The sequence below is a fragment of the Heliangelus exortis genome, chromosome 5, assembly GCF_036169615.1.
Source record: "Heliangelus exortis chromosome 5, bHelExo1.hap1, whole genome shotgun sequence".
Taxonomy (NCBI): domain Eukaryota; kingdom Metazoa; phylum Chordata; class Aves; order Apodiformes; family Trochilidae; genus Heliangelus; species Heliangelus exortis.
The window spans coordinates 16602509-16628342 of NC_092426.1; the positions used below are offsets into that span (position 1 = coordinate 16602509).

The 25834-nt window shown below is 36.3% G+C and overlaps 1 protein-coding gene across 7 annotated transcripts in view; it reads left to right on the top strand.

The window, feature by feature from the left end:
- TTC7B (tetratricopeptide repeat domain 7B) overlaps positions 1 to 25834 on the top strand; it is a 116382-nt gene that overhangs the window by 80222 nt on the left and 10326 nt on the right. For all 7 annotated transcript variants that reach the window (XM_071745781.1, XM_071745776.1, XM_071745778.1 and 4 more), the window contains 2 exons: positions 2490 to 2630; positions 7472 to 7674. In XM_071745781.1, coding sequence (XP_071601882.1) covers positions 2490 to 2630; positions 7472 to 7674 — 344 coding nt within the window. The remainder of the gene's footprint in view (positions 1 to 2489; positions 2631 to 7471; positions 7675 to 25834) is intronic.

A 25834-nucleotide genomic window follows, 5' to 3' on the forward strand; every position in this document is an offset into this window, starting at 1 on the left:
TTAAATATATAGGTTATATATAGGTGAGAGCTATCAGCATGAATGCAATGTACGTGAAAGATACCTGATTTGGGTGGTGTAAAAAGGTTACTGTTTAAAAAAAGAAAGAAAAAAAAATCGTAAAGATGTGAAAGTGTGATAAAGGAAACAGTGTCTGCTGATTATATATGCAACACTGTACTGGAGGTCATTCCTCCTCGTTTTGGAAACTGTATAGCACTGTGCTTGATATCTCTCTTAATAGCTACTGCAAAGAGGGTTTTTAAAGAAATAAAATTAAACAAAAGGGCCTGGTTATTGATGCTCTTGTACTGTTTCACAGCATCCTTAAGTTCTCCACATTTTAAATAACAATGAAGCATGAAGGATTCCAGAGGCTGGGATTTCCAAATAGTCCTGCAGAAGATTACACCAAGTTTCTTTGTATTCTACTCAAGAATTTTCTTCAACCTTAAGCTCCAAGTATCCACTTATTTGGGAGGATGTTTAATGGCAGTTTAAATTTAATTGATTATGTTGAATAATCTGCAGTCTGAGTTTCTAAAACAGTTAAATAAGAAAAAAAATGTTCTGCCACTCAGAATACTGTCCAGGATAGGAGTTAATTAGCATAGGAAGCACTTGTTAAGCATTATGTTTTAACTTCAAAGCAGGTGGCACTTCAGCCATAACTTTATCACAGTGTGGTCCTTTTTTACATGGAAATTGATATACAAAAAGTTTTTAAAATTTATTATCATATGTACTTGATGGTTAAATACTACAGGTGTAAATCTAACAGCACATTTTCTACATGAAATTACACGTAGCTTGGCTAGCAGCCAAGCCACAGTTCTTTCTTTAAATAATAGAAGGCATAGCCCTTTTTAATAGTAAATTGAGTACTTTTCAGAAGTAAGGAATTAGCTGATGTGCGATGTGACAATAAATAGCATCATTTCTTCATAAATTCTTCTGGAGAGATGATGAGACTCCCTCACTATTAGTCCTTGGAAGTCTGACAATGACAGGCTGCATTTATGGAAATGGATGTCAGACAAGAAAAAGTTTACTTAATATTCGTGCTTATTTATGGTACCTTTGCGGTTGTTTTTCTTGGGATATGCTCCACATGCCTCTTGTTTAGACTTCTTTTTTATATTCTGAGGTTAAGCCTTAATGTGAGACATAAATCTTTACTAACGTTCAGCTCTGCAGGCTGGAGTTTGAGTCGTCCCATCAGCCAGTAAAGGAAAGCTAACTCTATAGCCAGGTACTGCTTCAGATCCTCAGGGCAATTCCTTGTTCACAAGGACACATGTAATGCTCATTATGTCCTGTGCTGCTTTTCCCTTGTTTCTGCCAGTTAAAGGGAACACAATGCACACGTTCAGACAGACTTCTGCTTCTTGCTTGTCTGTGTACCTGGGGAGTTTTTCTCCTTTTTTTTGGTATGCTGGTTTATCTTGTTACACTTAAGAATATATGTTTTATATGGGAATTCTCTTCCTGTTAAAATTCTTAGAAAACCTTTGATAGTGAGAGTGAAGAATTCCTTTATTTCTTAACTGCTAGTCATGAGGATGAGATTGTGGGGTGCAGCTCAACCTGTGCAGGATTCATTACTTTCTTTTGTGCCATTGTTGACCATAACAGATATGCTGATGAGCTTAGAAGACTACTCATTTGATCCAATATAAGATATTAATGGTCTTGATTAAAAAATAAATATATATTATTTATATACACTGTCAGTACTTGGCTATCTGGAGTACAGTTGCCACTAGATACTCTCTAGTCATGGAAATATTTTCATCTCCAGTACTTTGAAAGGGTAGTATTTGCCAATGAGATTCTAGTCTCACCTGTAAATGCTTCCTGTTGAGAGAATTATCCTTTACACTTTATGCTCTGGGAATTTTTTTTATACAAGGGACTCTTTTGCCACAATGCATTTTAACTCAGCCTTCTTCACTAGCTAAGGCTTACAGTCAGTGCAGTTTAATTGTGTATTTGTGATGGGGTATGTAGGGATCATCTATATTCTAGTTCTCTTTTTTTCTGCTGTCATTGGTCTTAAAATAGTCCTCTAATTGCACTCCATGGAAATACATAGGAATTGCTAACAACAAAGTGCATGCAGCAACCTGAAGATTACAGTATACAATACCATCACAAACCTTTTTTATTGGATTGAACATTGCCAGGTGAGAGGTGTTGAGTTTGATACAGAGTATTCATAGAAGCAACCCAAAAATGTGTCAGGTGTAGTTACCAGTGCTCGGTGAGATTTTGTATTGTGTTTCAGACCAGTATAAAAGCTTTCATAACAAGAAAAGTTAACCTGACATTTCAAAATGTTCTCCAAAATGGTAAATGTAAATGAAATTTAAAGAAGTTAGTGGTGAAAACTCTGTGAGAAGGGCGGTGATTAAATGTTTTATGCAATGTGTATGTCCTTCATTCTTTCTCTGATGGTGTGATGTTGGGTTTTTTTCCTACTTCTACAGGTTCAGTGCATGCCACATCAATAGCAGCTTCCAGAGTGGAGCAAGCACTGTCTGAGGTTGCTTCATCTCTGCAAAGCAGTGCCCCTAAACAGGGTCCTCTACATCCTTGGATGACTCTGGCTCAAATATGGCTTCATGCAGGTACTGTGAAAGTAAAATTATTTCTTGTTCTTTCCCCTTCCCTTCTTGGTAGCCCAAGGACTTGCAAAAATCTGTTTGTTTCATTCAGAATCTGTTTCCATTCATCAGATCAAACTTTTTCCAGATGTGTGTGGCACTGAAGCAAGTCAAGAAATAAAAAGCACATTAGAGCTGTTCATTTATTTGTGTAAGATAAGGTTACTGGTTTATAATGCAGCTGTTTTCAGAGGAGTCATATCTTCTGTAAAACAAGGCAACACTCTCTCCCTTTTCCATGAAGAATTTAGTTTCTGAAGTACCTTGAGTACCATAGATTTTGGAAATTTAGATGCCTTAATTCCATTGCCTGGAAAAAAGCTGTTTGTAAGATTATTGAATCTAGAATCTCTTGCAACTAAAAAAGCTTTATCACTGAAAATAAATAACTGTATATGTGGAAAAAAAGGGTAGTAGTACTATTAAGCAACCTGTCCCTTACAGGTCTGGTAATGAGATTGCATTCAGTTATCTTCATTTTAGATCCACTAAGATAAAAGACCCAGGACTGCTTTTCTAAATGTGCATAATCTTGTGTGGATTTATTATTATGCTGCTTCAAGCCTCAAGCTAAATGAAGTATCACATGTGGCTGTTGTGTAAAATTTTAACCAGAAAATTATGATTAAGAGTATTTTTACCCAGTTAAAAATGTTTGGTATGCAATTGCTTTTATTGATACTTGCATCAGAAAGGTGTAATTTAAAAATCAGTCAGCAATTGTTCTGCTTTGGTCTGATCACAGACTTTAGCATTTTTCAGTGACATAATTATGTTTTTCTTTATGTTTACATTCAACAAAACAGTGCTGTATTTCCTAGTGTTTTACTTTATCTACTTTGCATCCCATTTTATTGCATGAAAGACATTCATAATAATAAGGCAATGGCTCGCAGTTATTAATTTATGTTTTAGAGAAGAAAAAAAAATCAAAACAGAGGATTGGAAAAGAAGATAATGATTAATAATACTGATCTCATTTGTGGTGGGAAGGGCTTCTCAAAAGCCAAATAGATTAGAACAAGGCAAGGTCCATAAGGGCACAGTTGTAGTCACCTGGCCTACATTGTGGCATCATTGATTTCAGTACTTATAAACCATCCCAAACTGCCATCCACAGTAACTCTTAGCATTTATAATGCTGATAATCTGATAGCCTTCTGTGACAGCTTGTTCCACCACTTTATTGCCTGTTTTTTTGTTTTTCTTGGTTATGTCCTGTTGCTGCTTTTCTAGTCCTTTTTTCCAGCAGCAAGTTACTGGTACTGTTTTGCCCACAAAGGAGGGGTCTGGACACTTCCTTTTTAGTTCAGAGTTAAGTCAGGTTTGCATCCACTTTGATGGTTTGCTGCTGCAGCCTGCTGCACAATCCACCCAAAGTAGTATAAATGATGTGAAAACAAGAGAAAATACTTGTTCAAATGGATATATAGTGTAATTTACAACTTTACATTTATGGCTAACGACAGCAGCTGTCATTAGTGTAAATTAAAGTGGCATTAGGTGCAAAGTTGACTTTGCACACAGTAACTGGCTTTTAATTATTCATTTTATATTTATTAATGGACAGTTTCAGCCTTTCACTTCTGGGCATACAGTGTAAAGGTAGAAAAGCAGCCTTAGTTTAAGTGTGAAACAATGACTTTTGCAATTAGTACATTCTCCAGTAACTCACTATTAGAAACCAGACCTAAATGATCAATGGCTGGGATGGTCCTTTGGGAAATGCATCAAGCCTGCACTCTGTGTTGCTATGCAGCTTGACTGGAAAATAGATTGACCTCTTGATGAAATGCAAGTGTTGGGAGAGCCAGAAGGCATTCTTGGCATTCTCTATGTGGAGGCTTCAAGAAGAGCACATCAGACTTGCCACTCAGTTTCTTTTCAAACTACTGCTCCTCTCTTGAGATTTTCCTACTGAGTATGCTGGCTCTTGCCATGCCTGTTTTTAACATGTATTTAGTCTGAAGTTGTTATTTCAGAATTAACATCTCCACTTCAGCTTCAGACATTTTTTGGATGGACTTTCATGCTTAACACCCAGCCACAAGCTCAACTTTCTGTTCATTCTTCCACAGTTTTCAAAAAGCTCCCTGCTTACTCTGTTGGGGTGGCATAACTACTGGTAGAGAAAGGGTGAAGTTATTTGAAAAACAGCTCTATAACATGTTTGAATACAAAGGCATTTATTTTTTTTTAGATTTACTATTTTAGGAAGTATTAGTGTTAATAATCAAGTTTCTTTGCTGCATTTAGTAAGCAGAACAGCAAGATTCTCTTAACATAAGAATAATTTATAAGCAGTATTGCAACCTCTGTTAGCCAGTGTTAAAAGCCATTGCTACTGTACTTGTTTTCCCTGAGGGAGTACAGAATTTGAATTGCAGTCTGTTAAATTACCCAAATCTAGGTGGGTTTTTTTGGTCCAGGAATGCTGTGGTGGCAGATAATCACCTCCCTAAGTAATTTTTAGTTTCTGCATATTATTTGCTAATAATGATAGCTTTTGCTTAGTGCCTTTTACAGTCTTTGTAAATTATATTTTTTCTAACTGACAAATCAGTGAGCATATTGGGAATGTGTATTTAAAACCAAATTTTCAAGTCTGATGATACTGGAGAATAGACAGTAAAATCAGGAGAGCTCAAATGGTTATTTAAATAATGGAATGTATTTTATACTCACTAAACTCTTGCTGTTCATGTAGTAATATTGACCATGTAGCTTTTAGAAAAGTACTCAAGAATGAAGTGCCTAAGGCTTTTCCAAGATATTTTAGAGGTTTCTTTAAAAAAAAACTCTCAGTATAATTCATATTTTGTACTATGTCCAGGTCTCAGACTGTGACTAGACCTTGCTCTTTGGATAGTAACAACAGCCAATAAAAGTAAAATCCTGGAAAAATTTAATTTCTCCCAGATTTAGGTTTTGATTTCAAGATTTTATCCCTTCATTGTCTTCCAGGTTCTTTAGTTAGTTTCTGTTCTTTAGTTATACAACACCATCTCTGGCGAGGTGAGATGGTTCTTTTATGGGTAGGGACAAAAAAAAATGTTGCTGCATCTGCAGTTTCATGTGTTTGTTCTTCATGTGAGTAAGACTTTCTTGCCAATAATTTCATTAGTTTTAAAAAATATACTGCATTAATGCTTGCATACACATAGACACACTATTTATTTTAGCTATTCTGAGGAGCAAAATAATGCTCTCCTGGCAAAAAAAGTCTGTTCTCCTATCAATAGGATCAGATCTTAGAGGAAGAAAATAATTTACTCCAGCAGCCCTACAAAAATCAGGTAAAAAATAGAAAATTAGTAGGACCTGTGCCTATTAACCAACTGCTGCTGAAAGTCCAGTTTTTGTCATTCAGTGTTATAAATTAGTTTTGATGCAAATAATTATTAACATTTGTATTCATAAATATAACTATGAAATAATTATGAATAGCCAGTGTCCCCTGTAAATTAGGATTTATGCACTCAGCTGTACAGAAGTTGACTGGCTAGGAATACTGGTAAATGTGTTTGATGCTATTATCTTGGAAGAAATCTCCTTTAACCTCACTCACACATCAGTCTTCTTCTACACATAACCCCAAATCCATTACTGCAGTGTGAGATCCTGATCTGACAACCTTTAAACCAGGATGGGTGGCCTGGGCTGTACCATGACAAGCACATCTTGAACAGTGATCAGTCAGTTTGCTGTTTTCATGGAGCATTTTAGGTTAAAACTTAACCTGTAAGACTCTTGTACAGCCTGATGCAGCAGAATGCAGTTAAACAAGTACTTTGAGGCTCAGCTTTTCTAGGGTCTATATCAATGTGTGTAAAAGAAATAAATAACCCAACCCAGAAATTTCTATATCTTTTTCTTGTGTTTAATATCTCTTTAATCCTCTCTTCTCCCACTCTTTCAGCAAGAGATTAAGATAATCCATCAGGGTGGCAAAATGCAGTATTGAAGAGAGAGTGTCATAAGAGCAAGGGAGAAGGGAAATATTTCTGTTGTTAGTGCTCAATCACTTACTGAATTAACCTTTTTTTCCCTATAGTCTCTCTGATTTAGATCAGTGTGCCAGGTTATTCAACTGCTTTCCTCAAGAATGATTTATTTTGAATTAAATATTTTTATTTTTAAAAAAGGTACAGAGTTAAATGTTTTAGATTCTGGAGGACACCTTAGATGAAATGCTTGGAAATAACACATTTTGTCAAATCAGAATGCTGATTAAGCATTTCACATGTTCTGCTCAGCAGGAAACTTTTCATATTAAATAATATATTTCCTTTAAATGCTGTCTAGTAGGAAATTTAGGACTAGGCTTGCAATTTAGTGAGTGGTAGCTGGAGCAATTGCCCCTGCTTCCTTAACAGCTGATAACATAAAATTCAGAAAACCCTGTAGTTAGTTGTGTTCTCTCACCTATTGTAAGCACATGTGTTGTTTTTTGTTGGGTTTTGTTTTCTTAAATAGCACTGGGCTACTGGCATGCTCACATCTTAAAGGTAAACTGAAATTTAAAGATCATAGACTTCAGTTAAAAATAAGAAACTATAAAGAGTTTTCTGGTCTTTAAAACAGCCACTTAGAGGTTAAAGCTCCAATTGCATTTAGAAAAGCAACCTTCCTGAAAAAATAATATGTTTAAAATAATTTGTCATAATTCCTCCTAAGCTACATAATTCTTTGAGGTAAAAAGCTTTTGCTTTGAATGAAACTATTTACAAATGCAGCACCAAGTGACAACGTCTGCGCGTGTTATGAGCAGCAGTCGTTCATTGATCCTCACATTCCTTCCACAGCTGAAGTGTACATAGGAATTGGGAAGCCTGCTGAGGCCACAGCATGTACCCAGGAAGCAGCTAACCTCTTCCCAATGTCACATTATGTTCTCTACATGAGAGGTCAGGTGGCTGAGCTTCGTGGAAATATCGATGAAGCCAAACGCTGGTATGAAGAGGCCTTATCTATCAGTCCTACCCATGTGAAAAGCATGCAGAGGCTGGTAAGTCCTGAGTCCATGTCCATAAGCACTTGTCTGTCACCTTCTGATACTTACTCTGAAATCTTACCTTGTTGTGGGGAATCCATAGGTTATGAGTTTTGGATCTTTATTCTTACTGGCAAAATAGCTTTGGAAACAGTATTTTCTGGCTTCTTATTCTCTCTTCCGCGTGTGTTGGGACACAAAAAGGATATGCAGGCAACAAGACTATTATGGTCCTAACAGAGACTGCAGTAAAAGAAGTCATTTGCATCTGCCTGGTATTCAGTGATGTTGGGAAATAAAGGTAAGAGAAGAGATGTAATCTAGAGGAAAGACCAATCATTACGATATCTAATTCCAAATGTTGATTAATTACCTTCATGCTATCATATTTCTTGGATTTTTAAAGGGTTGAGAATCAGTCTTGTTTGCAAAGGAGTGTGTAGCTTTAAGTGTAAGGGTGCCTTCCCCAGTCTGAATGCAGTTGTTTGTTTATATACTTTATATATACATATATTTATATATTCTTTGCTTACTATGTTAGGAAAATTACTTTCTGGGGTTTTTTTGTTTGTTTTTGTTTTTTTTTTTAAATTTAGTTTTCTTCCAGATAGAGCAGAGTAGAACAACTGCAAGCAGCTTCTTACCCAGCCTTTCTTTCAGAAGTATAAGCTCCTTTCTGCTTTTGTGCTTATGAATTATTCAGAGAAATTTCTCATCCCTGAGGGGAACATATGAGACAAAAGATCAGCTAGAAGGGCAGCACAGGGAAAGTTTTTTGTTTCACCTTTTCAGCATTTTGAGGGATTTGAGCCTACTGACAAATGCCAAAAGGTTCTTTTTTTTCTGAAGAGGCAGGCAGTTGACCTAAAGCAGTGCAGTACAGTGAGAATGAAAGCTTGTGTTTTTCTGGGTATCTTTTTGCCCATCCTCTGAATCCACATTTTTAAGCATTCTTATATTTTAAAATTTTGTTATTAAAAAGCTTTCTGTGTTACTCTAGACCTTTTCTGTACTAAGACATTTTGAATAGATGCTGAGAAATTTGTGCTCCTTAAATACACATATCCTATAAAAACACTTGTCTGTATAACTCCATGTGGGGAAAAAGTACAGGATGCTGTATCCTTGATCTTCTAACTACTGCAAAAAGTATTTGGAGGAGAAAGTTTGTAGTGTTTACACTTATCTGTGTGTGTTTATGAGTAGCTGTACATCTCAACAGTTTGTGTATATTTGCCTTTTTATTAGAAAGAGATATGATCTCAGTGATAGGAGAGTTATAGCAACAGCACTAGGGAGGTACCTGCCTGTATAACAACAGCTGAAACAGTAAATCATAATATTTGTGTTCATAATCCTAAGATGACAATCTATTTATGAACCAAATTTCTGTGAAAAAAATACTATATTTTCTGTGATTATTTTAATATTTTAAAGTTATTTGACAAGGCTTTCTAGAAAGGCTTAGAAAGCAATATAAACTGCTATTGTTTCAATGTAAGTTATTAGAACTTAGATTTATTTATAGAAACTTTGGTAAAATTCTCATGTTGGGCAAATACCAAGTATGGATCCCAATCACTAAATGTAAAAAATGCAACATAAAAGAAGTAAGAGTTAAAGATGACACAGATTCTAGCTTGAAGCGTATGTATCAAGCCCTGCCTCTCCATCTAAAACTACTTGAAACAGTTGAGTAGTTTCAGGTTTTGAAATTGAAAGGACTCTTGAAAGATTTTTTTTTCTTTTAACTAAAATTTTAGAATGAGTGACATCTGACACCAAGTTCAATCTGAAGTTAAAATTTCATTGTGCTAGTGGTTGAGAAACCTTGATCTTTGCTTTTATTTCCTTTGTATAGAGAAGAACAAAAGCTAAACAAAATTATTCTTTATGTTTGTATGAAGAAGAATGGCTTCTTGGGAAATAGTAAGATTTCTCCTTTTTTATAGTCCATCCTTTTAATGATGATAAATGACTCATGTAAGGAGGGTGAGAAGGAAGCTTTCAAGCTTTACTATTTTTTAGTACAAATTTTTGGCTATCGGTCTTTTTTAATACTTATTCCTGAATATGATCTATTGTTTCAACACAGATACCGCCTTATTAATCTAAATTACTGAAGAAATGTGGGAGGAAAGACTAGCAAGTTTAGTCTTTGTGGCTTGAGAAATGATATGCATCATCTGTGCTGTACGTCTTACTAATTTTCTACATAAAGCCTGTTACATTTGTCTTAAGTGCAGATTCTGTATTCTGCTACAGAAGCCTAATGTATTACCTGAATGCAGTTACCTCTTATTGGCTGGCATGATCTGCTAAAATGCTGTATTAATCTAAAATGACAATTTTCTAAAGAAACAGGTTATTGGTAATTATGCTGCTGTCTCTCAGGTCTTCACTAAAATGCAGAACTGGTGGACTTGATGGTGTGAAAATAGGAGCAGATCAAAGTGATGGAAATTATCTGCTCTCCAACAAAATAGTAATGATAAATGTGAAGGTTTGGAGAGAGAGGTTAACATTTGCTGTACATGCTTCAGTAATGCAGTGCCTAAGACAATGTGGCACCAACTGGTGGAGGCTTGATCCTGGATAAAGGGCAATTTGTTTAGCTGAATGGGATATACTGTTTCCCAAGACATGAGACACTCTTGAGACCTGGCTGCAGAGGGCAGTGTGTTTGTGTTCATGCTCTGCTGTGTCAGTCCCTAGGATGTTTTGGTTTATATTAATTAAATCAGCTGAACGACAAAATCAGTCCTTTCAAAGAGAAATGCTGCTCAAATTCTCTTTAATTGCCAGTGCAACTAAATTATTCTTCATGAATTTAATGTGTTTTTTTCATACTCGCATTCACTGAATCCTGCTAGCAGTTCTCATTTTCAGATCTGCCTTGTTTTCAGGTGCTATTCTTTTACCATTTATCACTAACTGAAATATTCTTCAAGCCGAGGGTTACACCAGTTTGCTATTTGGCTGGCTCGGACTTCTCACAAGATGTCAAGAGCAGTAACATGTCCATACCAATTAAGTGTCCTTCACGGAGTTCAGCAGCAATGCTTTTGAACAAATCCAGTGTCCTTTCTTGTTTTTAAGGGTTGTATAGTGCACTCAGATAAAACAACAAAATGTCGTGTCCGAAAGGTTTGAAATACTTCAGTTTGTGTTCTATATTTCAAATTGCTTAAAAAACAAAACAAAACCAAAAAAAACACCTCACATTTTCACATTTCATTTGAATGTCATCTATACTTCATTGTCACTTGCCTGCTTTTGGCCTGAACGGATTTATTTGAACAACTTTCTCCATTCTCCGTACCCTTTTTTATCATCACCACCAGATTTGTACATTAGTGCTGCCTTCCTGCTTTTGTCATTGTTTTCCTCCCCTGTGAAAAAAACCAGCCTTTTATCTCCTGCTGTCAGAGTGCTGTTGTGGAAAGTAGCCTTTACTGCTGACATCTGAAATGTCCTGAAACAGGCCATCCTTCAGTAATGCCTGAAATGGTAATGAATATTTCAACCCCTTGCCTAGGAAACAAATCTGTGTACTATCTCCTAGGCTGAAAATTTCTTAGCTAAATGTGGCTTTCACATGAAATACTTTTGTCCAGCATCTATATATTGTTATAATCCTAGAAGATTATTTTTTTAATGTTAAGTAACCCATTTTAGTACTTGCCAGTTAATCCTGTTAGTAGCCTAGCTTCTAACAGGTGAAAACTAAACAGAAAAGGAGAAAGAAATTACTTATCCAAAATTACTTATGTAGAAATTAGTCTTAGATTAACTGTGTGCTTAACTCTCCATTGTGAATATATTGTTAGTCATTTCTTGCTTCATTGACTTCTTTTTTTTTTTTTCTAAACACAAAGACACTTTGCCAGAAAGAAGCCTGGCAGCACATATGGAAAGTGTATGCTTATGAGCCTGTCAAGGATGTTGAGCTGACTGAAAGAGAGGAAAAGCAGAGAATACTTTAGAACTGTGAGTTCAGCCCATATTTGAAGGGGTCAGGGGAATTAAAGAACTACTAAACACTGTCACCAAAACTAGATTTTTTCCATCAGTAAGGCACTATTCTCAAGTTTTTTTCCTTCCCTTTATAACAATGACCTCACGTGGGGAACACTCACCAGCTCATTTGATTTTCATTGTCAGGCCGCAATACTATAAAAATTGTTGGTTTAGGCCATGTAGGCTTGTCTGGAGCATGTTAGGCTTGTTCTTGTTGGTGGTTTGTGTTGCAGCTGTTCACCACAGAGCTAAGTGCTAATGCCAAAGCTCAGTGCTTGTTTGACTCTGAGTGCATCCTTATGCACACAGTGGCCAAAGAAGAATGGAGAAATAAAGGTAATAGTTTTTGATTGATTTGTTAGAAAAATATTGTGGGTTTGCCCTTCAGAAACTTCAAGGTTATTTCATATAAAGTAGAGAAAGCAAAGCATGTTCAGCCAAACACTCACAGGTCCATACAGAAGGAATTATACTATGATTTCATCACCCTCAAATCTAAATATTTCAAGTAGTCGCAGTCTGCATTCTGATAATAACTGCAGTTCTAGTTGCATTTGAACCTGGAACACACCTATTGAGTTCAAGTGACTCAAGGACTGTTTCAATACACTTAAAATTCTTCACCTGCTATGTGGCTATATTATTTTCACCCTTGAAAATATGATTTGCCACACTAGCCTTACAACAGAAAAATATTGGTACTTAATGCATGCAATAAATATATATATATATTGCCAACTTGCACAGTCACTACCTTTTGAAATATTACGAAATGTGAAGGTGAATATTTAAGAACATTTTTTCCCTGTTAATTTTAAAGTTATCTCCTTTTATATTTAGTATTACTGAACTCAAGTTCAGCAGTTAACCATTTCATACTGATTCATATCTTAAAGATTACCATTGGAGGAAAGATCAGTAGAATTTTTTCATCCCTGAATGATTTATCATTTTAAAGCAGACCTATTTTTGTTTGGTATTTGAGAAGAATAATTGCTACAAATTTGAGTTTGGACTAGAATTTAGTTGCTCTTTTGCAGGCAGAAAGTGACTATGGGAATTTACTGCACTAATTTTGTTTATAATTTGAAACTGAGTTCCCAGTGAGCTCCTGCTCAGGCAGGACTGTCTGTGCTGTTCCCTGGAGATCTGTTGTTCTGAAAGTGGTGTTTTGGGGCTGATGGAACATAAGGCCTGCTTCATAAAAGACTCTCTTCATTTTACCCTGTATTCATTCCAAATGCCTTAAAGCAGCTGTAGCAGGAGTATACCTCTGAACAATCCACTCTTGGATGCTTTTTACCACCTGAGAGCCAGCTCTACAAGGACTCAACAGGTTTCAGCTTATCTGTGCTATCCTCAGCTGACAGCCATTACAAGATAAATGCTACAGCTAGTCTTAAATTAAGTGTTTGGTTTAGACAGTCTGTGAATATCTGGAGATAATCTGATTTTGTGCAATGTGCTGTTGTTAGACTTAACAGAACTGGAGTCAGATGGAGATTCTAAGCCATCAGGGTGTAGTATTTCTCTAGGAAACAAGTAGCAATGGTTAAGGCAGCTTTCTGTAAAATTTTCTTAAATGTTTTTAGATTAATTTTTTTAATTTACTTTTCCTGAGATTTCTATTTGAAATAGAGCTTCTCTCTGATTTGAAAAGTGGTTTTTGCATTCTCTTTTTTCTCTTCTTTGTTTTTTTAACGTAGGTTTTTTCCCTGGTATACTCAGCTTTAACTTTGTGTTTCGTCTGCTTTCCTTTTATCTGTGTGATACATTTTTTCCAGTTTATCAGTTCAGGTTCAGCCTGCCAGAAAATAAAAATACCACTTCTGTTTGTTCCCATTTAAAAAAATGAAAAATTAATTAGTGGTAGGTGCTGGCAGAAGGAAGGGATACTTTGGCTAGGGTTAATCCTCTTTATTTGGCAGACCACAAATCATTCCAGTGGTTTTATTGTATTTTGTGCAACTGATAAAATTCTATCCTTCTGCTAATGCATCACAATTTGCTGTTGTAGCAGGTCACTTTACAGTGTGCAGTATTACTCCAAAGATGCTTCTCTTTGCTTGGAAGATTTTTCTTTCCAGTTTTCAGTTTTGTTTCCAGTTTTCAATATACAGGTAATGTTCAAATCAAGCTCAATGATCAAGCTTTTATTTGGGTATTATAGCATAAAGCCTTTGAACTGGGTTCTGTTACCAAAACTAAGTTATTATTAGTTTGATTCACATACTGGAAGTACAGATTAAATATCATTTGGTCTGTGGCAACTGAATGTTATTTCAAGTGTGAGGAAGAAAATTGGAAGGTCACGATGGCCCAGTCCTGCATCAGGGGGTTGGTTTTGCTGGATATTGTAATGAAGCATCTGAGGAGGGATTCTCTATCCTGCTCCATCGGTTTGGAGTAATTTATAGGCAAAGAGCTGCAGAATTAGACCATTTGTCTAATTGTAGCAGTGTTTCAGCTACACATGCAAGATACATCTACTTGCCCAGAGAGGTTGTGGAGTCACTCATCCTTGGCCATACTCAGAATATGACAGGATACAGCCCTTGGCATCCCACTCTGGGTTATTCTGCTTCAAGTTTGGGTGTGGATCTCAAGAGGTTCCTTCCTGCCTCAGCCATCATGCAATTCTAGGAATGCATTTGTAGATGGACATAATGATTTCTGTTAGACAACATGATGGGAACACTTGTTTGTGGACAAAGTCTTGTCACAGTCTCCCAGTTATGCAAGACTTTCCTTATTTTCACCAGTGGTAAAAATCTAGTTTTTAATTTTTCCCCTCATTTCCATGGTACATGATCCACATCAGTCATGGGAGGAACGTGCAAAAGATTAATATCTTTCTCAACTGCATTCACTTGTCTTATATACATGCTTGTATAATGCACCCATGTATGTCTGTATGCATATATTCTCTGCTACAAACCCACCTTAGTATTTTGAAAACATCTTATTGTCTTTGGACTAAAAAAGAGAGGTGCTGCCAAACCATGTGCCATACACCCTAGTTCGTACCAACTCACCATTGTCTTGCAGGCATTGTGGTGCCCCGTGGTTCTTGCCCATTGCAGTTCTACCCTGCAAAATGTCTGTAACAGCCAGTTAATAGTGACACATTTTTTGGTTGTTGCCAGTCTGATACTCTTACACGTCACTGGATGCTTTTTTACTACTTCAGCTTTATGACAATTTTTTTTTTTTTAAAGTATGTAGATAAAATACAATTGCAAAAATTGCCAGTCAATTAAAAAATATTTCCAGTTATACTTCTCATGCAGCCTGTTTCTGCAATATGATTGGGAATGTCTATACAGAAGTTTCAGTGGCAATGAAAAGCCTCAGCTGGGTTCTTCACAAATTAAGATTTTGGACTTTTGGCTCTCTCTTGATGGTTTTCTCATGGGAAGTTCAAGTGTACCTGAAAGATCTGCACTGAGGCTTCTATGGAGAAAGATGTGCCTAGCATTTTTTAAAGAACACAAAATATTTATGACTCTGTACAGTTGTTTACATGGAAAGTATCTCCTTTTTTCATACTAAGTAGAGATGATGAACAGACCAGCAAACTAGTAAAAGCATCTCTTCACAGCATAATGAAAAATTTACTTTTTTCAGGCTTTTCTTGTAAGTGTTAAAAAGGGAAATTCCTATGCATTCTTCCCAGAGTCCTTCCATCTCCTTCTGCATTTTACTGTCTAAAGGGCTGACTAATGTAACAGGATGAAAATGTCAGTAGTCTTAGTGCCAGTAATTCATAATATGGCCAGAAGGCCTCATGTCAGTAAAGTGCTAATTGTTGCTCTTCATATTTAAATTATCCTCATCTAAAAAAAAAAAAAAAAGGGAAAAAAGAGAAGGCCTGGAAGAACATAAAAATTTGTGCTACTCCCTGCTCCACTCTGGAATCTCTTACATCCCTTCTCATGGATACTTGCTGGTGCTTTTTTGCATGAATCTCCAAAATAGTTTTCATTCTGCTCTGTGTAATTGCCTTTCAATATAAGAATTGCTTTGCAAAACACTTTTAAAATTAGGTCATTCTGCTGAAGTATTCACTGAGCTAATTATGATTATTTTGCTTCCCTGGGCATTTTTGTGCTCAGTGAATTTATATAAATATTACTTTATAGCTAGAGCTGAGAACTTACATAGCAATCAAAGCTGTGTGGCACCTGGTGTGCATGGCTGTCTTTCCTGTTGTCTCTAAGGGCTTTTGCTTTTAGGCAACATCTGGCATCTAATAATTTATGACTGAAATTCATGTAATTAATAAAGATATATTTTTAAGGACATTTTCAGAAATATAAAGAATAGGAAAAAGGCTGGAGAGAGCAGCTATCCTTTACTTCAGATGAACAAAAGGAATTTTATTTTCCTTTTCTTCAAAAAGGTTCTGTTGTAGAATTTTGTTGAGAATTCTCTTAACTCCAAGAAAACATTTGAGATGTGAAGTCTTCTACATATGTTTTGGGTTGTTTTGGTTTTTTTTTGTACCGCATAATTTTGTGTACTGGTGAAATATAACTACGTGCTACCATCAACAGCAATCTGAATAAAACAAATCATCCTATGTCGTTTAATTGTGATCATTACTAAGTGTGTGTGAGAAATTTGCAGTGCTATAGCCAAGAGTCTGAGACCTAACTCTTTAGCAATTGTTATTATAAAGTTTCACACAAGTTACCAGTGAATGTATTTTGCTATAAATCTCTTGCAGTTCTCAGGTCATTTCTAGTCCCCTGATTAAATTACCTTTTTCTTTTTGCTTTACATCCATCACAGGGGTGCTTTACTTAATTTGGCATAAGCTGTTTCCCAAAAGACCAGACTGCTGTTGAGAGGACCAAAAGATACCTAATCAAGGATGATTCCTTCTTTCTAGCTAGGAATTATAAAAAAATTGTTTAAAAATCATGCTTTATCTTATCCTCATCGGGCAGAAAGCAGCCTACCTTTATGCAAAACTGTCCCTCAGGAAATCACTTTAATGCTTGCTTTTGCCAGTGTTATGTCAAACAGCTGCATTCCACAGATAAATTGTCCACTCTGGTACATTATTTTTCTGCAAATCCCCACTCTGAGACAGCCTTCTTATGTCTCTTTATGTCTCCAGTGTGTCTCATTTGAAGTTTTATTTGAAGACTTCTTTTCCATTTAGTGAAACATTACTTCCCTGCTAGCCAGTACTGTACTTAGCAGTCCTCCCTCTACTCCTGAGTCTGCAGTTCAAAGATGAGGTGAATCTTGCACTTTGGAAGGATTCAACCAATTTACAGTGTATGAAGAGCATAATATAATTTCACGTAGATTTTCTTTTAAACATAGAGTATGTTTAGTGATAGGTAACTGCTTTTGGATGGAGCAAACGAATTGGCCTTTAAATTTAGTGCCAGGCATTTTTTATGTCAGGTTCTGCATCTAGACAATCTATCAGAAAAAGCAATTATTTCAGTCTGACTCTGAAAACTGTTACTTTCTAAGGCTTGATGATTATTTTTCTGTTGTTCTTCAAATTAGAGTGTATTTGTTCAATGAGTAGCAACAAATGCTATGAAGAAAATTATCTACAGCTACTGTTCTTCAGAAACCTGCCAGCTCTTGATTTCTCTGTCAGGGACAGACATGCTGTTTGGCTTCCTTGTGTACTGCATCTGACTTAAAAGCCCAGTGTTTTTTCTGAATAAAACTAACTGCTGTCCTCTGTAACTAGGAGATAAGAATGGTCTTTTAAATAAATCCATTGTGGCCAAGGTTGCTGACTGCTGGAGCTCTTTACTAAAAGCTTTTGGATGACCTGGTTCTGTACTATAACCCTGCAATCAATTAAACTGAGATATGGCCTGAGGCCAAACCTTGAAGTCTGCTCACCATTCTCCATCCCTGTTTGATGGATAGGCTAATGGAAACTATTTCTTCACTCAGTTTTATGTTCTTGTGCTGCTCTAGCTTGAATTGTTTTCCTGTACCCAGCTATATTGAAACTTTACTGAAATCTGGACAGATTAGTTCTACAATTTTTATTTTTCTTCTTCCTCTGGAATTAATCTGCCTAATTGAATACTCTGCAGGTTACCTTAGTATCTCACCACTGATAAACACATGCTGTGTTTTATACCACTTTTCCCTGTTACCATAATACTGGCACTTCAGAGGAATTGAAGAAAGCTTCAACCTTTGTTCTAACACTATCCATATTATTTAATAAAACTGAAATAATCTATTCATGTTGTTGCTATGACGTGATGTAATAAATCACATCAACACTGAAGTTACAGTGACACTACAGTGTCACTGAAGTTACAGGTAAACTGAAGCTGTAGTAAACTGACCACATTTAACCTGGGTACAGGGTACACCTATTTCAGAGTCTCCTTTATACAGTTAATTTGCTTGAGGCAGTTATCCATGTGTAAAAGCACAAGGATGAATGTTTTCTAAAACTAGACTCTTTCAGTACTCAGCCATCTGCAAGTAAACATGCCCAGCATGTGTTTAATCCAAGTTCTCTCTACATGAAAGTTTAGAGCTGTTAGTGCTTTAAATGCTACTTCTGTCATGGGAAGCTACTTGGCTAAACATGTGAGTGGAAAAATACATCATGAGTGAGACTTCATCATGTTAAATATAAAAGCAGGAAGCTGTTTTGGACTTTCATCACTTTTTATCAGCTGTGCAGTGTTAATCTGCACCTTTTCATTCTGTTATTAATATCCTGAACTCGATAGAGAACAAAAAATTAAGAGTTTTACAGTGTCAACAGCTAATCAAATATGTACAAATCTATTCTGTACATTTTGTTAATGCACTGAATTTGAAAAGATCTCTTGACATTTGAAAAAATATCATTATTTGTGCTTTTTTTTACCTGCACACTAAAAATTCTTACATTGTTGAACCAATAGCTGAGTTATAGCTTGGATGCAACATTTGATATTAGATTGTAGAGCTGCATTCTTAGTTTCAGTTCTTGAAATTTTGAAGCATGAATATTTTAAGCCTCTGAGCCAGTTTAGAGTGATAAAAATGTAACTGGCTAAGTTGAGTGGCTGCAGATCATATGGCAACTGATAGAGTTGGTATGGTACTAAGATACTAAAACAGTGACTGAAGTCTCTTACTCTCGTTCTAAATCTGCATTCTAAGTGTTTGAAAAAGGTTATAGAATTTGTTTTCATACCAACTTTGAGTGGTCAACATGTTAATTTTCCAATATGTTTTGCCCTGAATTATGTATTTTTTATTCCCAGCCAAGAAATGGGGAAACTGAGGCTGCAATTAACCTAGCTTCAAATAAAATAAAAGCCTCCTAATTTCTCATTCTGAGCATCACATTCATGGGACTTGCATTTAATTCCTGTGCTTATTCTTTCTAGTGCACTTGCCCTCTGAATAAAATAATTTTTCCCACAGGGATCTCCAGTGTGTTCAGTCAATCCTGTTAAAGCAGCAGCATCAATATTCCTGCTGCCTGCTGAAGGGAGCCTGGGGGGTGTCTTTTGTGGGGTTTGATTTGCAAATGGTTGGCAGACTTTAGGAGGGTTTTCCCTTATGGTATTTAAATTTAGCACTGTCACCGATGGGCCTCCTATTAAAATGCAGATGATTAAAACAGCTCTATCATTCATCATTGAAAATTATCTTTTTAATAGCTACTGCCTTTGCCTGCAGACTGTGTGAAAGGGCTGTGTGGCAGGTCTTTTATAGCCACTTCAGCTAAGCCAAGTGAAATTGAGCCCTTGTCTCAAATTCACTGCAGAACTTTTTATACATTCAAATAATAAATCAGTGTGTTTACCTATAGCTCTCTTTCCCCCAACTTTCTCTTTTTCTGGAAGATTTTCTCAGTTTTGTCATAGATTTTCTCATTAAATGTAATATTTTCTTTGCAGCAGAGATCTTTATTTCTTATGTTACGTTATTAATTTAAAGTCTGTGGATATGAAGATCTGCAGGAAAAAGGATTTGTGCTTTCATTATAATGGGTTGCTAGTTTTTCTCAGATGTTCTGTTCAGGTTTATGCATTGATGCATCCTCCTGTCCTACAAATCAGAACCTGGGTTTGAACGAAAACTAAGTTTTGGTTTATATCGTTAGGGGAAGTTGGGGGATACTATAGCCCCTAACAGGAATTGGTGAGCACATGTATTACTCTTGCATAGTTAACCATGTGTAGCATGAGTATGTCACGGATTTCCTTTTGCTTTTAGGTTGTTTATGTGTTCATCTATTTACTCTATATTAAATAAATACAGTTCTGAGTAAGACTTGCAGGCCAGCTTTTCTCTGAAGAGATTCTGTCCTCTGGGGAAGGTCAGTTTGTTAAGATGTGACAAACCATAACTCTGTGTTCCCACTCTGTGACAAGTGGGAGGTAAACAAGAGAGGGCAGTGTAATACCTTAAGTTTGTCAGAATGGTTGTAAATATTTATTAATGTCCAGAGGTTGAGGTTGAATGTAGTGTTGTACCTGTGTTTTTTTCAAATGTGCTCATCAGAGTGCTGGGAAGCTGAAACAGACTGTGCAGAACAACACCTTACAGCTGCTTTCAGCTAATTTCTGACCTGAAACATAAGCATGTAATTTATATGTGTATGGCTCTTCACATATATCTGAGAAATCCTGCTTTACAGTAGAGGCTGTTATGGTGCTGTAAGGAATATGGCTTCAAGAAATAGAACTTACATTGTATTTGAAGCTGTTTTGAACAAAACAGCTTTTATTTTTTTCTGGCATAGAAATGAAGGGAAAAGAAGTATTAGCCACCCATCCTCACATAAAGCATTTGACCTGGAAGAAATCTTCAGTCTTTTAGTACTGCTCAGATGAACCAAGTAAAGCAATTAATTAGCAAAGCACCTATTTGGCAGAACTATCAAAACACATTGTTCATACTAAGTACTGTGGGAAAAGACACCACCCAAAACCCTTGAGCAAAAGAGCAACATTCAGTAGGCCCATGAGTTTGCAGAAATATGATTCTTTCAGGTTTTTTTCCAAATACTTTGATGAAAAATCCCAAAGTTTTAAAATTCTTCTCTGGATTCCCAGGAAATAAACTTCATAAAACATTACTTTCATGGGTGTATCTGAAATAAACATTTGAGTTCAATCTTTTCTTGGGTTGTGGTTCATAGCTAAGTCTTTTTAATCAGTGAAGTCAGTGAAATGATTTGTTGCAGCTCGTTGTGTTCAGTCCCTCTCACCTACTACCAATACACTTTTTATATCAGACACGCTGAACATGCTGCTTAAGCCTGATATCCTAAGGTAATCAGGATTACCAAATCATTGTTTGTGTGTATATTTTTGTCAGATTTTCCATCACAACTTTGAAATTTTTTGCCCAGTTGCATCTCGACAGAAGAGGGAAAGACATAAAAAACAGAAAATAAAGATTGGCTTGTACAAGTATTAAAAAATAGAGGCTGTATGAAATACTACTGAAGCTGCTTCATTATTTCAAATTTTTATTAGATACCAGCAAGTAAATGTGAGACTGAGCATTTGTTTATTGTCTGCTGCACGAATAGAAGACTCTGTCATTAGAAAACTGAACCAGGCTTCATTACAGTATTCATGGAGATAGCTGCTAAAATTTAACTTTGTAAAATTGTTCTGGAACATAATATATTCTTCCTTATTAGGTTATTTAGAGATATGACTTGATAGCACAATGTATTTAGGTAAAATAGTGAATTTTATTGAGTTTTAAAGACTTTATCAGTAAAGGGCTTTGGAAATAAAAATTCTAAAGAATGATCAAGCAGATTCGAGGTTTCTTCCATGCAATACACAGTGTAAAAAATGGTTTCAGAGCTCTGAATCTGCATGGAATAAGGTCATGATGGGTAGCATTTTGGAAATATACTTGCCTTCTATCAGAGGAGATCTAGCCTACTAAAAGAGAGGACTGCTTTTGCCTTTTGTTCTGAATTAGAATTTCTCTGCTAAGTGGTTTTTGCTACCTTAAAATAATTAATTTTAAATAAAGATGTAGTTTAAAAAATTATATTCTTATATTTTAAATCAGACTCCTTAATTTTCTAAAGAGGGGCAAGTAATAAATGAAGGCAGATGTCAAGTGGTTACAAACGTTGGAAAGATGAGCAAGTGAACCTCTCTCAGCTGCAGAGCCATTTCCATTTTGTTTTCATGTTTTCATGGTCCTTTTTAGAGCTTGCCCTGACAGCTGGCAATAGCTTCTTTGGAATTCTGTCTGGTTTTTAATTTATGACCATTTGAAGAAGTGATGGCCACAATGGTGTTGGAACAGATGATGATTGGAACAGATGATATTATGAGGGTCAAGGACCTAAAGACTTAGGAGAGGGCTACGAAATGCTGTGACACAAAGGCAGTCTGTGATGCTGCTTTGTCATGTGAGTTGAAAGCCTAGCCAGAAGTTTGTAGCTTACAGTTGCCAGAAATAGCTGTTCTTGTTGTAAAGTCTAAAACAGCATGAAATGTTGTCAGATCTGTTAAAGTAATTGACGCATCAGACTTAGTCTTTTAAAATTGTGATCTGATAGTGTGAGCTGCTGGTGATCTCTGTTGGAAATAAACAGTGTAGCTTCAGCCTGGGCTTCCAAAGTCTTCTCATTTGGTGGAGAATCAAACCCTAACCTTCCTAAAATTGGTGGATGTCTTATTAGTAGATGCAGTCTTTCTGCCTTGTACATTACATTTCATTTAATGCAGCATACCTGAATATTTGTGGCAAAGATAAAACCCATGAATGTTTAACAGAATAGTTGGTAGGAAATGTTTGTATTTCACACTCAGCAGCTGCCAGAAGTTCAAGTTCCCACCTACCCCAGGAAGCCCACGCTGTTGCTGTAGTTCTTATTCTTGAAAGTGGAAGCTGCCAATCTCCATTTCAGCTCTCTGCTCAGTGAGCTTCAGCTTCCCAGTTTGCTTATTCTGATCAAGTCCTGGCTGTGTTTAGGAGTGCCTTTTCTGCATTCTGGTGTTCTTCCTGCCAACTCTGCTCCAGTGAACTAGAAAAAGTGACTCAAGTGGACAAGATTCTGACACTCAGGAGGGTGGATTCAAATCTATTTCAGCTGCCTGTCAGCTGGCAACAGTGAACCAAAGGAAAGGACTGAATGGGAAATGGCATTTGGAATTACACTTTCCCTGCAGATTCCAACCTTGTGCACTAATTTATTATACAGTTCAGAAAATGGATCTCAAGAGCCATAAAGCAGCTGCAGCGTATGATTTAACATGCTTTGTCAATCAGGGCAGTGATGAATAACCATTTATGAAAAGTCCATAACCACATTAGACTTGTCTTTTGCCTCAGTCTTTAACAGGAATGTGATATTCATCAAGAATGGCAAAGCTTAAATTAGAAGGGGAAATGAAAGTATGGAAATGGTGGCAAGTACTTACTGGTGGAAGAGTATGGAGGTGTTGGCCAGAATTCTGGAGGAACTTGTAGATGATACAACAAATCATTAATCCAGTAATATTTAGTGAAACCTAAGTTAACAAAATATTATACGATATTTAATACACGACTTTCACTTGGGAAGAGCAACTGCAGGAGAAGGGTGCCAGTTTGATGAAAAACTGATATTTGGAAACCCTTCAGAGAAAGAAATCCAATGACTGTCACATATAAATTGTAAGAGCAAGACTGGGTATGGAAATGACCGGGGAGAACAAAGAGTGGGGGTAATGGTTCATCTGAGCTGCAGCTCCATTGTTCTACAAGAGCTACAACTTCATTGTTTATGAGTTAGCCCAGCCTATCACAAGCCAGCATGTTGTCCCAGTAACCAACATCAGCATCTTCCCAACAGTGTAGTCTCACCATTAATTTTGTAAGCCTACAGAGTTCTCCTTTCTTTATAGAAGATGGTGGTGTTTGTCCACCATTGGTCGCTTCATGTCCCCAGAATATGGAGACTGCCATGCCCAGTAAAACCAATTGAGGCTGACCAACAGGGCAAGTCTACACTCAGTGTAAACTAAGGGTTTGCACCTAGGGTTTACTTCCAGGCTGGCCCTATGATTCTCTTGTAATCCCAAGTGGATGACAAAATTATCCTGTAGTGTAGCACTGGAAAGTTTCTGGAGCCTTTCCTGGGAGGAGTAGGAACTCTTAATAGTAATATATACTTGTGTTAACATGAGAGGAATAAGCAAAATCAAATAAGGCTAAGTGACATTGGCACTGGAATAAATGAAACTAAACTGGATAGAGGAAAATTTGGGAAGGTGATTTTAAGAGGCACAGACAGTCTAAACACTGTGGACAAAAAGAAATCCTATTGCTGAGGTTGCTGGTGACAAGAAGGGAGCAGAATGAATGATGTAAGAGGGCACAACCAATCTGATGTTAGTTAAACAGAAAATACCTTATTTTTGGAAAGTTTTAAGTAAAAAATGGTCCACAAAAAAGATGGTTGTAAGAAAACCAGGCTTATACGGAGTTGAATTATAAGAGGTAGGTATATTTATCTGTTTGCTTCCAGATCAGCATTAGCAAAACCTGATTAGTTGAGATACATAAATGGTATTTTTATCCTTTGCTTATAATTATTTTTACTGTTTTTTTCTCCGAAATACTGCTGTTTGGGCTTCACTCTTTAACTGTCCATAGCTTTATTCTTAGTTTTCAGTATATTCTACTTCTTCAAATTCCATGAAATGTCATAAACTTCTTCGAGTTCATATATATACCATATATAAATGGTATATAAAGAAGTGAATATTTTATTTCTCTGAAAGTGCTAAAAGCCCTTTATTAGCCAATGATTAGACTTTGGCTCTTCTGATCTTGACATGGAAACAGCCATTCCTTAGAGGTAGATCTGCTGGCACTTGTCCTGTCAGGCTGCAGGTTAGCAGTGAACCTGCAGCCTCTGCATTTCTGGTAAGAATCAGGATCAGGGGAGGAAGAAAGGAGAGGCATTCCCTCTCCTATCAGGATATTTTTGCAAAATGCCATGAAGATGGTTCTTCCTGTTGCAAGGAGCAGATGACAGTACACATGTGCTTTGGGGGGAGATTATGGTCTGTTTCCTGCGGATGCTATAAAAAATATGTATTAATGCTATATTAAGAATAACCTCTTTTTCTTAAAGGTTGGTGCAGTGCTAGTGTAGTAAGAGGTGCTTGGTGACATAGCACTTTGGAAACAGTGATGTTTACCATAGTTATATGTATGGACTTCTACATATAGAAGTCATTTGGCTAAGGGAAAAAGGAATACTGTGAATAATGTGCTTTAATCTTTGAATTTCTGTTTTATTTTAGTAATGAAAGGACTGATCATCTTTTATCTTGTACTGCAGTTCTGGCTGAATATTTAATGCAGCATTTGCCAGGATATTTGAGAGAAATGCACATGCATAAATGCAAAAGGTGCTTCAGAAGAGTATCATTCACTTCTGATTCTTTTTCTATAATCTCAGAAGTTCAGCCAAGTGCTAGTTTCTTTACTTACTGTACAAGTAAGGAACACAAGTGCTACCTTTCCCTGTAGTGGCAGTCTAGCTAAAGATCTCCAAAGTACTCGATTTGAACTCTGAAAGCTCTGTTAGTTACAGGTTTTAACCACAGAACCTAGTACTGGATCTGCAACTCTGATTTTTCTTTGATACACAAGCTATTCCCCTGACTTCAGATCGATTATTTCATTAGAACATTGGAGCAGTTTTTCTAATTTCCATTTCCAGAAGCCATATACCACCAGTATGTTTATTGCAGCTGTACAGAAAAATGAAAATTAATTAATTCAATCATTAATGGAATGACAAGTCATTGCTCGCTATTTCTTATTCCTTAATTCTGTCAGTAGTTGACTGATGGAAAGAAAATTAATTTCTAGGCAATATTTTAGTTTTGCATGGAACACAAGCTTTTAAAACCTTCAGATTTACTAAACTGAAATCTAGTCTTTAGACTGTAGTGTAAGCACTGAATTCCCAGTATACTCAGTTCTTGTGAAAAATCCAGCTTTTGCTCAAATGCTTGAATATTAACTCTGGGCTGACTTTGACATTTCAGGAAGCCTGGCCTGAGGTTTTCTGTTTCTCTAGCCTGTTCTGTTGTAATTGAATTATTTTTGGTAGATTTGGGTTTATTTTCTTTTGGATATTGAAGCAGCACTTTTATGCTAGACCTAAGTC